This window comes from Pelodiscus sinensis, chromosome 3 (genome assembly GCF_049634645.1).
Source record: "Pelodiscus sinensis isolate JC-2024 chromosome 3, ASM4963464v1, whole genome shotgun sequence".
NCBI classification, from domain to species: Eukaryota; Metazoa; Chordata; order Testudines; family Trionychidae; genus Pelodiscus; species Pelodiscus sinensis.
In genome coordinates this window covers 103,943,247-103,959,548 of record NC_134713.1, presented here as the reverse complement: position 1 = coordinate 103,959,548, position 16,302 = coordinate 103,943,247, and the positions used below count along the sequence as shown (strand labels likewise).

The window sequence follows — 16,302 nt, the reverse complement described above, 5'->3', positions numbered from 1 at the left end:
CTGGACAGCCGGTTCTCAGCTTTTCCTGCTTGCTTGCCTACCTCGCCGAGGGACAGCAAAGTGTTGATCTCTGCGCCCGTCTGTGTCGGTGCTTTCCTTCGGGGACGCCGCCATAGGTGGCGATATGGAGCCAGAGCTCCCCCTGCACTTTCTGGTGCAGTTTCTGGACTTCCTGCTGCAAGCCTCCCAGCTATGGGTGGAGGCTGCCGTGCACCACCTGGTGCACGTCAGCTCCCTGCCTCTCCGCCTGGCCACCCTGGGGGCTATGGTGGAGATGTGGCGGCGCCCGGGCGCCGGCGTGCCCCGCCGCATCTGGCGTCTGGACACCAGCATGAAAGAGTGTGTCTTATGGTAGATGTTTGTCAGCTCCAGTGCAATACCAGCCTTTCAATCACTTTTCCACCACCACAGGACCTGACACCAGACTAACATGTGGGAAACTAAAGCATTTATTTCCCTGATGCCAATTATTCCAACACAAAGATGACACTAACTTCCACATCCTCATTCAAAAGATAATTGAATCAGCTGACATCCCCAAGCAGAATGAAATTATAGATAAAACATTAAATAATGTTAGCATTGCAAATTCAAGTAACTCAGAAGTTAGGAAATGCCAGTATTAAGGTTGCCTGTGCAATCTTAATTCAACCTTCTTGTTTGTAAGCATCATGACAGTCTTTAATTGCATGCTCATGTACTATTTTTTTCCACAAGATGCACAGTGCTCAACGAATGAGCAGCTAGTCTTTTTTTATCCTCATCGATTGCCTTGCCCTCATGCACTATTTACTAACCACAATCCAAACCCTGCCCTGGCTGCATAATTATTATTTTTCTCGTGGGCTTCTGTGGTAATCTCATAATAGTTTCTCAGTTCTTTACAAATTTTAATGAATTCATCTTCATAACAACATTGTGAGGCAAAGCACAATGTCCCTATTTTACACAATGAAAAACGAAGAACAGAGATTAAAAGCAAAACTATCAAAAGTGTTCATTAATTTTGGGTGGCCAGTGTGAAAGGCCTAGGACTTGACTCTTCAAAATACCTAACATTTTATACCATTTAATATATTCAGAGCAAAGCTTCCAATTACGTCAGAGTTGTGAATGCTTCACACTTCAGCAAATTAGACAGCAAATACCCCAAGTGGAGCACCCTGAAAATGAAAAACATAAAATGGACATCTGGAAATTTTGGTTTATATGACTTGCCCGGCATAACACAGGCATTTTGTGACAGAGATAGGGACAGAATTCAAAACACCATTAGCTGTCTTAACCATGAGACGACGCTTTTTCTTCCTGCAATCTCTGCATCAGGATAGGTCTACACTTATAGCATATACAATATAGATACTGCATTCCCAATTACCATGGGTATATTCACAGTTAGCATGGGTATAAACAACAGTTTAGACAGTGAGGCATTGCTTAGACAAATATAACAGAGTACCCTACGGCTGTGTCTACACTGGGCCACTTATTCCGGAAAATCAGCCGCTTTTTTGGAATAAGCTGCGAGCTGTCTACACTGGCCCTTGAATTTCCAGAAAAGCAACGACGCTCTACTGTACAAAATCAGCCACTATTCCGGAAAAACTACAGGCAGTCCCCGACTTACGCGGATCCGACTTATGTCGGATCCGCACTTACGAACGGGGCTTTCTCGCCCCGGAAGTCGGGGCGAGAAAGCCCCGTTCGTAAGCTGCTCCGGTGCCCCTGGTCTGCTGGAGACCGTCTCCAGCAGACCAGGGGCACCGGGCGGGTTCCCGCGCTTCTGAGGCTTTGCCAGAGCAAAGCCTCAGAGGCGCGGGGAACCGCCGCTGCTGCCGCTTCAATCTGGGTGCCTGTGGTCTGCTGGGGACCGTCCCCAGCAGACCACAGGCTCCCGGACTGAAGCCGCAGCCGCGGCGGGGTCCCTCCCTCTGAGGCTTTGCCAGAGCAAAGCCTCAGAGGCTCTGCTCCCCGTGTCCCTGGTCTGCTGGGGAGGGGGGGGGCGTAGCTAGTGTGCTCCCCCCCCCCCAGCAGACCAGGCTTTTGTTTTGGACTCTGGGGCAGAGCAGCTGGGGCGCTGCCGATTGGTCCTGCAGCGCACACTCTGGGCACTACTGGACCAACCCGGCAGCACCCCAGCTGCTCTGCCCCAGGTCCTGATTCAGCCGCTGCTGGTCAGTTTCAGCAGCGGCTGAATCAGGACGCCTGGGGCAGAGCAGATGGGGTGCTGCTAGGTTGGTCCAGTAGCACCCAGGAGCGGCGCTACTGGAGCAACCCAGCAGCACCCCAGCTGCTCTGCCCCAGGCGTCCCCAAGTCAGCGTCTGCTGAAACTGACCAGCGCTGACTACAGGAAGCCCCAGGCAGAGTTGCTCTGCCCCGGGCTTCCTGGAATCAGCTGCTGATCAGTTTCAGCAGCAGCTGACTTGGGGACGCCTGGGGTTCTTAAGTTGATTCTGTATGTAAGTCAGAACTGGCGGTCAGTTTCAGCAATGTCTGAATCTGGACGCCAGTTCCGACTTACATACAGATTCAACTTAAGAACAAACCTACAGTCCCTATCTTGTACGTAACCCGGGGACTGCCTGTATTCTGCTCCCGCTCGGGCATAAGTTCTTATTCCAGAACACTGTTCCGGAAAAGGGCCAGTGTAGACAGCACAGTAGTGTTTTCCACGAAAAAGCCCCGATCGCGAACTAAGCTAATTCGAACTAACGCAGCTAGACCTAAAAACTAGTTCGAATTAGTGTTTTGCTAATTCGAACTAGCGCGTCCACACTGATTGAACGCAGGGGCGCATTTAAGGGCACCTGAAACCGGTTCTGGCAGGGCATCAGGTCAGTAGTTGTGTTGTTTGGCTGCTGTCTGAGGCTATCTGAGGCTCGTGCTTAAAGGGACCCCCCTGGACAGCCGGTTCTCAGCTTTTCCTGCTTGCTTGCCAACCTCGCCAAGGGACAGCAAAGCATTGGTCTCTGTGCCAGTCTGTGTCGGTGCTTCCCTTCGGGGACGCCGTCGCAGGTGGCAACATGGAGCCAGAGCTCGCCCTGCACCTTCTGGTGCACTTTCTGGAGTTGCTACTGCAAGCCTGCCACCAATGGCTGGAGGCTGCCTGGCACCACCTGGTGCACGTCAGCCCCCCTGCCTCTCCGCTTGGTGGCCCTGGGGGACGTGGAGGAGCCGCGGCGGCACCTGGGCGCCGGCGTGCCCCGCCGCATCTGGCGTCTGGACACCAGCAGCGACTGGTGGGACCGCATCGTCCTGGAGCGCTGGGAAGACCGACAGTGGACCCAGAATTTCAGGATGAGGAGGGACACCTCCCTGGAGCTCTGCGAGTGGCTCGCCCCTGCCCTGCGCAGAAGGGACACTCGCATGAGGCCCGCCATCCCCCTCCAGAAGCGTGTGGCCATCGCCCTCTGGAAGCTCTCCACGCCGGACAGCTACCGATCCGTCGGGAACCAGTTCGGCGTGGGGAGATCCATTGTCGGAGCAGTGCTCATGCAGGTACGGCACTCGCCGGCTACTGGACCGGAAGGGGAGGGGGACTGCAAGGAGGGGATGGCCTGCCCCAGGGAAAAAGGGGGGGGAAGGGAGGAGGTGAAAGTGCCCCGCACCGGTCTCTCCCGGCCATACTACACGCCGCCCGGGGGGTTGCTTCTGGGAGTGGGGCGCGGGGCACTGCCAGGGCACGAACACTCCCAACCACCCGGGCGCCCCACTGATTCGCGCTTTGCTGTGTCTCTCTCCGCAGGTGGTCAGGGCCATCAAACCGGGTGCTGCTCCGCAGGGTGGTCCGCCTCGCTGACCTGGACGCCATCATCCGGGGCTTCGGCGCCCTGGGCTTCCCCAACTGCGGGGGGGCCATCGACGGGACGCACATCCCCATCCGTGCCCCTGAACACCAGGCCTCCCGGTACGTCAACTGCAAGGGGTACTTCTCCGTGATCCTGCAGGCCGTGTGTGACCACCGGGGACAGTTCACGGACATTAATGTGGGCTGGTCCGGCAAAGCACACGACGCCCGGGTGTACCGCAACTCCTCCGTGTGCAAGAGGCTGCAGGCTGGGACCTTCTTCCCTGACCGCCACATCAGGGTCGGGGACGTGGACATGCCCGTCTGCCTGTTGGGGATGCGGTCTACCCCCTACAGCCCTGGCTCATGAAGCCCTACACGGGGCACCTCAATCCCTCCCGCCAGGCCTTCAATGCCAGGCTGGCCAGGGCCCGCATCGTGGTGGAGGGGGCCTTCGGGCGACTGAAAGCCTGCTTTCGATGCCTCCTCACCCGCCTGGACCTTGCCGAGCACAATATACCTCCTGTAGTGGCAGCATGTTCTGTGCTGCACAATTTGTGTGAGAGAAAGGGGGAGGCTTTCCTGCCAGCCTGGATGGCTGAGGCTGACCACATGGCTGGCCACTACGCTCAGCCCCGCACCGCCGCCATCCGGGAAGCCCACCGGGGGGCCGTCCGGATCCGGGAAGCCCTGCGGGAGAGCTTCCTGGTGGAGGAGGAGGAGGAGGAGGAGGAGGACTGAACTCTCCCTGCATGCCCCACTGGGGCCTTCTTCCACCCTCCCCCCCTTCCCCTTTCCCCTTCCTAACCACCCTTCCTAATGTCAAATAAAGACACCTGTTTTGGCAAACAACCTCTCGTTTTATTTAACATAAGTGGGGTGGAGGGACGGAGGAGTGAGGGTGGGAGAGGGGAGAGGGGCACCTGGGAGGAGGGAGCTGGAAGGGGAGGGAAGGGAGGAAGGGAATGGAAAGCTCAGGGGTGGGGGTCAGCGTGCCTCTCCAGTCTTGGAGCACTGCGGGTGCAGGGGCCTCGGGGGGGAATGGGTGTGGAGGTTGGGGCAGGAGGGATGGGGGCTGCAGAGGAAGCAGGAGGATCAGACGGAGCAGGGGGAGCAGGAGCAGGAGCAGGAGGAAGCGGGAACTGGTCGAGGAGGCTCTGGAGGTGGCCTCTGAGGGCACGGCCCTGCTCCTCCAGCGCCTCCAAGCTCCGCTGGCGCAGTGGTCCTGGGTGCGGAGCTGGTGATCCAGGAAGTGGAGGTGCCGCCGCTGGTACTCCTCCTGGTTCCTGGCTCTCCTGCTGGCCCGGGCGCGGGCGGCTGCTGCAGGCGGGGTGGTGCGCCCTGCAGGCCCAGGTGCTGCGGCTGTGGTGAAACAAGAGCAGCGGTCAATTCTCCCTGGGGCCCAGGTGGTTGAAACCCAGCCCCCCTCTGCAAGGCCAGGGCCCCTGCATGACACCCAGGTGCTGCTCCGTGGTGGGCAAGGCCAAGGCGCACGGTCCCTGGGCTCCCTCTCCCCCCAAACCCCCATACACATAAGGGGAGCATGATGGTACTCACATGTAGAGGCCTACCCGGCCTCGGACGACACAGGCGAGCGGCTCAGTGGGGTGCCTCGGGGGTCCTGGGTCCTGGGCAGGCTGCCGCCAGGCTCCTGGCTCTCGGTGTCCTCCTCCTCCTCCTCCGTGTCAGGGAGTGGTCCCTCTGCCCCAGGGTCAATCACCTCCCGGGGGGCAGGGACGGCATGAGCCCCCAGGATGCGGTCCAGAGCCAGAAAGTGGGGGCAGGCCTCCGGGTCGGCCCCTGGTAGGCAGGCCCGGGAGTAGGACTGCCGCAGGTCCTTAATCTTGCAGCGGACCTGCTCCCTGCTGCGGTGGTGGCCTCTGGAGGCCAGGCTGGCAGCTATGCGGCCGTAGACTGCCGCTTTCCTGTGGCTAGTGCGGAGATCATGGACATTGGAGGCTTCCCCCCAAACCTGGATGAGGTCCACGATCTCTGCACTAGACCACGCAGGCGCCCGCCTCTTGCGTCCCCGGGCAGGCTCCTGGGAGCCGCCAGCCTGGTCCCGGGGAGAGGGGGAGGGCTGGGGGGCATCGGGTGGCTGGCTCATGGGGTGTCAGGTGCAGGGTCTGCTGGCAGGGTGCTGGCAGCCTTGCAACTGGCACAAACACTGTAGCCAGCCCGTGGCCCTTTAAGGGCTCCGGGGCCGGGAGGGGGGCGGTAGAGTTTGCCTGGTGTTGGCCAGAGTGGCCAGCAGGGCAAGATGGGAAGGGCTAGCCTCCCACTAGTTCGAATTAAGTGGCTACACAGCCCTTAATTCGAACTAGCTAATTCAAACTAGGCGTTAGTCCTCGTAAAATGAGGTTTACCTAGTTCAAATTAAGCGCTCTGCTAGTTCAAATTAAGTTCGAACTAGCGGAGCGCTAGTGTAGCGCCTATCAAAGTTAATTCGAACTAATGTCCGTTAGTTCGAATTAACTTTGTAGTGTAGACATTCCTGAGGCCAATTTTCATATTCAGCTAAATATCACATATCACCTGTAATTTAGGGGAAAATTATTTTAACATTTAATAATTCCTTAGACATAAGAGGAACAGTGAGTATCGTTATTGCAAATCCCACACTTCAATACAATAAAAAGTAGAAAAAATAAATAAATACTTATTACAATAAAATACTAAAGGACCTGAGCCTAGACCTAATGAAATCAATAGAAAGACTCTATTCATTTAAATGGGGCCTTTGATGAAGCCCTTGAACATTTCTAGAAAGAAAATTTCCACTTTTGGATGAAATAAGTCTAGGAGTGGTTGAGAGAGGGGGAAAGAACTGACTGGCACACAAGTCAAAATACTCTAGAAATGATAAATAGGAAACACGTGCATTGAAAATTCTGGATTTCAATTGCTCCTAGACATTTTTAATTTAAAAGGGGATAATTTTTTATGCAACTACATCTCAGATAAAAGGCACAGACACTTGAGTAAGCAATATAAATAAATAACTTATTTATATTACAGGTAAACACAATACTTTGTTTATATAATGATTACACAAAGAACATTTAACAGAAATAGTAATGTTATATTGGAACAAATAAATGCATTCCCTTATTGTACAGAAAGTTTAATTTACTTACACATTTGTGGGTACTGCAATAGGAGTGACTCTATAACTCAGAAATGGGCTAGCAATCTCTATATACTGTTCAGGTTTTTTTATTATAGGTTCTGAAAAAATAAAAAAGGACTATTATGAGTTTTAAAAGCACTAAAATCTGTGGTATTCAGAATAATTTTTTTAAGGGTGGGTTAAGACTGTGGCTATTTCTGGTAAAATTCAACATGAAATCTGACATTACAAGGATATCTGTATGTACTAAACCTTTGACATTCCAGTTAATTCTATTTTTGTAAAATACAGTTTTCAAGGATTTTAATGCAACAGGACTTTTGAAATATGAAGTAGACAGTTGTAACACTTGGTTTTGCATATGAAACTTGACACTCTCAGACTAAGTCTGAATAGAGAAAGAGAATAGCTAGATCACTACAAAAAGTAAATTTCCCCCTTTTGGTATTCTCACCCATCTCATCAACTATTGGGAGTGGGCCACATCCATCCTGATTGAATTCACCTCAGTACTGGTCCACCAAATGTTAATACATGTTGAACCTCTAAAAACTGGTACTCTTCAGTCCGGCAACATCCATGGTCTGGTAGGACCATGAATGCTCTTGGATCAGAGAGCCCAGGAGCCTAATGGTAGGAGGGCCAGCAGTCTGGCTGGGGGCAGTGGGACTGCAGCCCCACAAAATTGTTGGAGAACCCTAGTAGCCTGTGGGAACGTGGAGGTGAAGGAAGAAAAGAACGATTACTTACCTGTAACTGTTGTTCTTTGAGACGTGTTGCTCATGTTCATTCGAATCAGGTGTGTGCACCGCGTGCACTACATCTTCTAGAGCGTTTTCCCTAGTGGTACCCATAGCGCCGGCAGGGCGCCCCCTGGAGTGGCGCCGCTATGGCGGAGCATAAGTACCCCTGCCGGCGCTCCCCCTCCTCAGTTCCTTCTTGCCGGATGCTCCAACGAAGGGGAGGTAGAGGGGGAATCGAATGGACATGAGCAACACATCTTGAAGAACAGTTACAGGTAAGTAACTGTTCTTTTCTTCTTCGAGTGGTTGCTCATGTCCATTCGAATCAGGTGACTCCCAAGCTAACCCGCCTCACAGAGGAGGGGTCGGAGCACCCAGAAGACAACCTGATGAAAGTTGGACAAGGCAAACATATTTATTCAAGTAATAGAACACAGAGAACTGTAGAACAAAGTGCAACTCATACAGAGAAAAAACAAACTCAGTCATAACACAGACCTGAGGACCGCAGAACCCAACCCTGCGTCCTCCCTGGCTTGCTGTGTCAGCGCATAGTGCGCTGTAAAAGTATGTACTGATGACCACGTGGCCGCCCTGCAGATTTCAGTAACCAGAACCTGCGCTGCAAAGGCTATAGAGGACGCCTGCGGCCTGGTGGAATGTGCTGTAACCTGGGGCAGGCCCTTCCCGGACAGGGCATAACACTCCCTGATACACCACGCAACCCAATTGGACAACTTCTGGGTGGAGATAGGGAGCCCCTTCATTCTACTCACGAAAGCCACGAACAGTTGTGTGGTCTTACGAAAGGGTTTTGTTCTATCAACATAAAAAGCTAACGCCTGCCTAGCATCCAGGGAGTGGAGTACTTGCTCCGTAGGAGAGGCAATGGGCTTTGGAAAGAAAACCAGGAGGTAAATTTCTTGGGACAGATGGAATGGTGACACCACTTTGGGGAGAAAAGCTGGGTGAGGGCGGAGTCGCACATTGTTCTCTGAGAACATTAGGTAGGGCGGGTTTACAGTTAGTGCCCGCAGCTCAGAAACCCTATGAGCCAACGTAATGGCCACGATGAATGCAACCTTCATAGAAAGGTGCTTCAAAGAGCACGTGGCCAGCGGCTCGAAGGGGGGGTGACACAAGTCTAGACAACACGAGGTTAAGGTCCCAAGCGGGGAGAAGGGGTCTAACCGAGGGGTACAACTTATCCAAACCCTTAAGGAACCTTTTGACCACAGGGTCAGAGAACAGAGAGACTCCAGCCAATCCAACATGGAAGGCGAAGAGAGATGCCACATGGACTTTGATAGAAGAGGTAGAGAGCCCACTGGACCTAAGCTCAAAGAGGTAGTCCAGAATGGACGGGACAGGTGCACAGGATGGGTGCACTCCCCTTCTGGATGCCCAAGACGAGAACTGCTGCCACTTGGCTGCATAGAACCGCCTGATGGACGGCTTCCTGCTACCTAGGAGCACCACCTGCCCTTCTTGGGAACATTCCCTTTCTGGTTGTGTCAGCCATGGATAAACCAGGCCATCAGGTGGAGAGAACTGAGATTCATGTGAACCATGAGCCCCCCCATCCCAGGGCTGGGTCAGGAGATCCTGAACCAGCAGGAGCGTTATAGGCTCCTCACTGAGCATATCCACCAGGACAGGGAACCAGAACTGTCTGGGCCACTGAGGGGCTATCAGGATGACTGTGGACCTGAAGGTCTTGACCCTCGTCAGAACCCTGGGAATTAGGGGAAACGGCGGGAATGCACAAAGGATGCCCACCGGCCATGGCACGGTCATGGTGTCTCCCCTGGAGTGGTCCCCCAGCCCCAACAGGGAGCAATAACTCCAGCACTTGGTGTTATGTGCCGAGGCAAACAGGTCTACTTGGAGACAACCCCACCTGTGGAAGACCTGACAGAGGACCGAATCCTTGAGGTACCATTCGTGGGCTCCAAAGGATCTGCTCAGAGCATCCGCCAGCAAGTTTTTGCACTCTGGCAGGTATTCTGCTTGCAAAAGTATATCGTGCTCTATGCACAAGTCCCATAGCAGCAGAGCTGCGCGACAGAGGGGAGGTGACGTAAAATGTGTAAAATACACAGATGTAAAATACAGCTGCCGTGTTGTCCAGGCGCACCAGGACAGAGTGGTGTGAGAACCTCGACAGGGAGGCTTTGCACGCTCTCCTGACTGCCCTGAGCTCCCGGACATTTATATGTAGGACCTTTTCTGCAGTGGACCACAGGCCCTGGGTCCTGTGAGGCCCCAGATGCGCTCCCCAACCCAGGTCCAAAGCATCTGTGACTAACGTCACTGAGGTGGGAAATACAGTGAACAGAGTTGACCCTCCGGTCCTTGGGGATCCAGCCAGTGATGTCAGCTTCCCTACAGTCAACAGGGGAGAACGCAATCCCGCTGCCCAAGAGGGGACAACCCCCGTGGGGTTGGGCAGGGCCCCTCACAACAGGCCAAGCACACAACATCTAGAGAGTTACGCATCTCTTTCTCCCCCCTCCTTCCCCCCCTCCCGCCCCAGTCTCCTGTTTGGAGCCAGGTTATCCCATTTTGCCTGCACCTGGGCAGGAATCACCACCGACGCTTGGGTTCTCAGAATAGTCAGGAATGGCTATACTATTCCTTTCCTGGGCCCGCCCCCTTCCAACCCGCCCGCCCTATCTCTTTTCAGGGACACCTCTCACGAAGGCATTCTCCGTCAGGAGGTGTTAGCGCTCCTCCAGAAAGGAGCGGTAGAGAGGGTCCCTTTGCATTTACAGGGCAAGGGGTTTTATTCCTGGTATTTTACTGTCCCAAAACCCAAGGGCAGGGTTCATCCCATTTAAATCTCAGGGACCTCAACAGGACGGTGGTGAAATCAAATTCAGAATGGTAACCCTGGCCTCAGTCATCCCTGTGTTACAGTTAGGGGACTGGTACGCAACTCTCGATCTCAAGGACGCTTATTTCCACGTGGCAGTAAGACCTAGCCACAGGAGGTTTCTCCGCTTCATAGTGTCCTGCTATCATTTTCAGTTTACGGGACTCCCATTTGGGCTCTCAACAGCACCCAAGGTCTTCACAAAGTGCATGTTGGTCATGGCGGCGTTCCTCCACAAAAAGGGGGTACACATCTTTCCGTACCTAGACGACTGGCTAATTCATGGTTGATCCTATGAACAAGTGGAGGCTCATGTTTACCTTACACGGACTCTCTTTTTAAAACTGGGCCTCATGCTGAACGAGGAAAAGTCATCGTTGACTCCCTCTCAGCACCTGGAATTTGCTTTGCTCTGCTCTGCTCCCCGTCCCCCTGGTCTGCAGATCAGGGGGACGGGGAGCAGAGCAGAGCAAAGCCACGGAGCACGCGGCCAGCTGACAACCCAGCCGCGTCTGGGCTGTCCGCTGCCCACGTGTTCCGCCGCTTTGCTCCCCGTCCCCCTGGTCTGCAGACCAGGGGGACGGGAAGCAAAGCAGAGCAAAGCCACGGAGCCCGAGGGCAGCAGGATAGCCACAGTGCGTCTGGGCTGTCCCACTGTCCCCATGCTCCGCAGCTTTGCTCCTGACGCCTGTGGTACAGCAGCTGGGGCGCTGCCGGTTGGTCCCGTAGCGCAGCTCTCGGCGCCACTGGACCAACCCAGTAGCACCCCAGCTGCTCTGCCCCAGGTGTTCCCAAGTCAGCCGCTGCTGAAACTGACCAGTGGCTGACTACAGGAAGCCCCTGCCCCGGGCTTCCTGGAATCAGCTGCTGATCAGTTTCAGCAGCAGCTGACTTGGGGATGCCTGGGGTTCTTAAGTTGAATCTGTATGTAAGTCAGAACTGGCGTCCAGATTCAGCTGCTATTGAAACTGATCAGTTTCAGCAGTGTCTGAATCTGGACGCCAGTTCCGACTTACATACAGATTCAACTTAAGAACAAACCTACAGTCCCTATCTTGTACGTAACCCGGGGACTGCCTGTATACTCATTTATGAAAGAACAGAAAAGTGCAAAAATAGGAAACCAAATTCAGCCACAGTGTATCTCATTGAAATTATATGCCAGGAGTTTCCACTACATTGGTTCACAAATGAAACACTAAGGCTACGTCTACACTGGCATGATTTCCAAAAATGCTTTTAACGGAAAAGTTTTCCGTTAAAAGCATTTTCGGAAAAACACGTCTAGATTGGCAGGATGCTTTTCCGCAAAAGCACTTTTTGCGGAAAAGCGTCCATGGCCAATCGAGAGACAGTTTTCCGCAAAAAAGCCCCGATCGCCATTTTCACGATCAAGGCTTTTTTGCGGAAAACAGTACTGTGCTGTTTACACTGGCCCTTTTGCGCAAAAGTCTTTCAGAAAAAGACTTTTGCCCGAACGGGAGCAGCATAGTATTTCCGCAAAAGCACTGACGATCTTACATGAGATTGTCAGTGCTTTTCCGGAAATTCAAGCAGCCAGTGTAGACAGCTGGCAAGTTTTTCCGCAAAAGCAGATGACCTTAAACTTTGATACACAGTAAATAAATGCATTTAGTATGAATTGAGTACACAAACCTTGAGCTTCATCTGTCACAACAATATCTTTTTTTGGGCGGATAAGTTTCCATCGAGGTATTGGTGGTGGTTTTGGTGGAGCTATCAATGGACAGGATCTAGTCCTAGTCAACAGCACAGGATGGCTATAGATGTGGGAAAGTCCATACTGCCTCAGCTTCTCAGAGGAATCAGCCTGCAAAATCCGGAAGGAAAAACTCAGTGTGGGCAGTTCTTCTTTCCTATGCTAAAAGAGCTAAACTATAAGAATACAGAGTTTTGGCAATATATTAGATTTAACATGTTCCAAAGATGACTGATCAGAAGGCAAAACTTAATGTCACATTTTTGGTTTAAATATATTTTATCTTTTATAATGGACTTTTCATACAAAAGGAGTTTCAGCCACAAACAGGCATTTTAGGGGTCTGAGATAAACACTAAAAGTGCTACTGTATCATAGCACTGGAGTGAAAAAAGGAGGAAGACTGCTTTTAAAATATTTTTTAAAAAACGTTTTTTTTTGAAGTATTGGTCTCAGCTTCATGCAGCGATCTATAAAGTGGCAGGCAGAATTAGGCCTTCAATCTCACTGTCTATTTGAGTACATTTGGTTGTATGTAAAGATACTACAGCTGGTCTGCATAACCATGACCTAAGAGCAATATTAGATATGGACATTGAGTGGAGCTCTTCCCATTTAAACAGTTATCTTCTAATATTTAAATATATTCCTTCATGGCTTAATGTTTAGTGTTAATATTTGCACATCTTTTGTTTTTATTTTTTTCAGTGATATGTCTTTTGTTGTTCACTACACAAACCACACCAATTACTCATCTTTATGCTGCATTCCACTAAAAAAGCATCCCTCCATTGCTACTGCTCATTGTCTAGTGTCCCTGGGACACCTCTAGTTCTGCAACAATTACTGTAATTGTCAGTGTGACTGAAAATAAAGAAAAACTAAGCCAGAATGCTTAATGTGGTGGTTGGTGAAGTACACGTTTAAACAGTACTAAACATACAAGAAGGTAAGCTGTCTGGTGTTTAGTAATGATTCTGCAGCAAACAAATTGAGCTACTTTATCACACATCTTGGCAGATAACTGTTGACCAAGATGCATACTAGAGTGATACAAAACTATTGATTTTCCCCTTATATTTGAGTAACTCTGCATTCTTCCTGTAGACAGCCAAAATTCAGCAACATAATAAGCATTGGGCAAGTACACATCAATGAAGTATGCCAAAAGAGAAAAATGCAGAAATCATAGTCCCACTGAAGTGAATGACAAAACTCCCACTGACATTAATGGGGCCAGGATCTCACCCAAGTATTAAACTAATCTTCCAAAATATTATTTTTGCTGGTGGGTTTCTGGGTTCCCAAACATGGTCTGAACAAAGTTTACCTAAAACGTATCCAGAAGAAATATATATTTCTATATTTACACTCCCTAGACTACCATTCATCCAAGAGTCTACTTTACCATCTTGGATAAATGTCTAAATGACATCTCAGATCTACCACACGTCTTTTAGGATAATATCTGCCTTGTTAGAGATTAAGGCCAAATCCAGAGAATTAGACTTGGCTCCCCATGTGGCAGGAAGAATCACAAATGCTACATCACAACTTCTAAGGTGCTTTCTGATTCCTCTAAGTTACCAGTAGTATAGAGGAACTTTGCTAAGCACAAAATTATGTATGGTAAAATTACAGTGTTCCCCCTGGCAACACAATACAATTTAAACAAAGAACATAATCCTGGGTCCAACAAATATTAAATATAATTATTTCAAAAGTCTCATAAAAACTACTGCCACACATTTCTTTAATTGGTGAAGACTAATAATCTTTAGCTGCTCTAATCTCTCTCTGTATATATAAAAAAATTTTTCCTGCGGGACGACAGAATGTCATCTTGTCATTCTGAGTTCTGCTGCCCACCTCCCACCCCCATTAGTCTCGCCCCAGAAGCACTGACCACGTTACTGCTCTGTGAAACTGGGAGGGGTGGTGGCCCTGTCCCCGCAGGCTCTCTAGAGCAGTGTCTGCCTGCCTCCGGGCCCTGCCCCCAGCCTGCCCAGCCCACATGTCTGCCATGCTGCAGGTCTGCCCACTCATTGAACCTCCTCACCACCCTCGCCCTGCCCCTTGCTGTCTCTAGAGTTGCCAGGTGTCCAGTTTTGAACCGGACAGGCCAGTATTTGAGCTTTCTGTTTGGAAACAAATTGAGAAAATATAAATGTACGGTATTTTCGAAATAAGATGTAATGTAGATTGTGTCTGGTAACACTGCCATTTCCTTTCTTGGTTGTTCTGGTCTCCTCCCTGTCTGTTCTGGTCTTTCCAAATTCTCTCCTCTTCCCCCGCCCCCCCAGAAGGCTTCTTTTTAAAAGGCTCCCTGGCAGTCTCAAGTGAAATCAGCTGGCCCTGATTGATTTACAACAGCCCTGTCTCTCCTGCTCCAATTGGCCAGGGCCTTTGCTGCCTTTTTGAGCTGCCTTTCTCTCTTTCTAATCTAACCCTCTAGCCTGACCCTGTCAAAGGGAGAATAGAGAGCAGAGGGCACAGCCTCCTAGTAATTAGTAATAAGAATCAAATTGAATAGAAAATCCCTTGCATATAAAGCTAATGTTTCAAGATATTCTTCCTTCTCCATCATTATAGCTTTGGGCTGGATGACTGGCTAATTTGTAAACATATTAATAGGTTACACCTCCCTTTTTTTAATTCTGCAGAAACATGAAATGCAACATCTACTACCCACTTCCTTTCACCAATCACAACAATCACAACTTAAATGTTCATAGATTGGTTATTATCTGTTTTATACTAGTTTTTTGGGGAAATTGTGCTAAAAAACTGAATTTAATTTTTCAATGAGTTCTTACAGTAATTAGTCCTGTTTTTCGTTAATATCCCGTCTTGCCTTTAGTAACTAACACAAGGACTCAAGAGTGGGAAGTGAAAAATGTAGTAAAACTCCACGGTAATGGAGATTTTCAGATTAAAGGAGATGTATTCAGCACTGAAAAATAAACAGAACTGAACAGTCATTTCCTGGAGAATGTGTGTTTTTTTTCAGGGGAGGGTGAGAGGAGGCTGGTAAATGAACTTGAGACAAAATAAACATCTTAATTGTGAAAAGAACAAAGACTTACCATTTGGCCCAACACAAAGATCTCCTCTTCAAACAAATGGAGAGGTATATAGCTAGCATATACCACCATTTGAGGCGATGTTGGCACTGGAGAGCCTGAGAGAGAGAACTTCATCAATACTGCTTAAAATAGTATAAAAACAAAACAAGTGTTTAAGTACATAATACCAAATGGTTCTTATTCATGTGGAACACTCTGTTCTATAATTAGAATATGATTGGGATATTTAATTGAGAGTAAGTGCTTGACCAACACTCCATTGAAAGGAAACCATTTTTTGAATAGCCCCGTTGCTTTGGCTCAATGCAATTTAGTATATTAGCACCTTTTAAACCAGTGGTCCCCAATCTTTTGGGGCTGCCAGGCGCCCGGGGGCAGGGCCGGTCACACGTCTGGGGGCAGGGCCACCCATACGCTGCGTACTCAGAGCTGGCACCACCCATTAGCCGCACTCCTGGGGCTGGCACCCCAACTGTGCTGCATGCCCACAGGTGGGGCCACCCATGTGCTGCGCGCCCATGGCCGGCGCCACCTCTGTGCCGCGCGCCTGGGCTGGCTCCGCCCATACGCTGTATGCCCGGGGCCAGCACAGACCTCGCGCCGTGCACCCAGGGGTGGGGCCACCTAACCGCTGCGTGCCCAGGGCCGGCACCGACCATGTGCTGTGCACCCGGAGCCAGCGCCGCCCATGCGCCCAGTGGCTGGCACTGCTCATGCGCCGTGCGCCCGGGGGCAGGACTGGCCCTGATCACTTGGTGGGCGCACAGAAATGGCCCGCAGGCACCGCATTAGGGACCACTGTTTTAAACATTTTGCTTTCATTACACAAACTATAAAACAGACAGACAGCCTACTGATCAGAAAGTAATTTTGGTGATTGGGCCACAGGAGATATGCCTTTTATGTCCCCTTTCCCCCTTCAAAATACTAAATATATTGGTACAGAGATGCCATGGCACA

The 16,302-nt window shown here is 50.7% G+C and overlaps 1 protein-coding gene across 4 annotated transcripts in view; it reads right to left on the bottom strand.

Moving 5' to 3' along the window:
* Positions 1–16,302, bottom strand: part of ADGB (androglobin) — a 244,141-nt gene that overhangs the window by 160,103 nt on the left and 67,736 nt on the right. For all 4 annotated transcript variants that reach the window (XR_012902706.1, XM_075924379.1, XM_075924378.1 and 1 more), the window contains 3 exons: positions 15,343–15,437; positions 12,193–12,367; positions 6,926–7,016 (listed from right to left, as the gene is read on the bottom strand). Coding sequence is in view for 3 of the 4 variants with exons in the window: in XM_075924379.1 (XP_075780494.1) it covers positions 6,926–7,016; positions 12,193–12,367; positions 15,343–15,437 (361 nt within the window). In the remaining variant the exon portion in view is untranslated. The remainder of the gene's footprint in view (positions 1–6,925; positions 7,017–12,192; positions 12,368–15,342; positions 15,438–16,302) is intronic.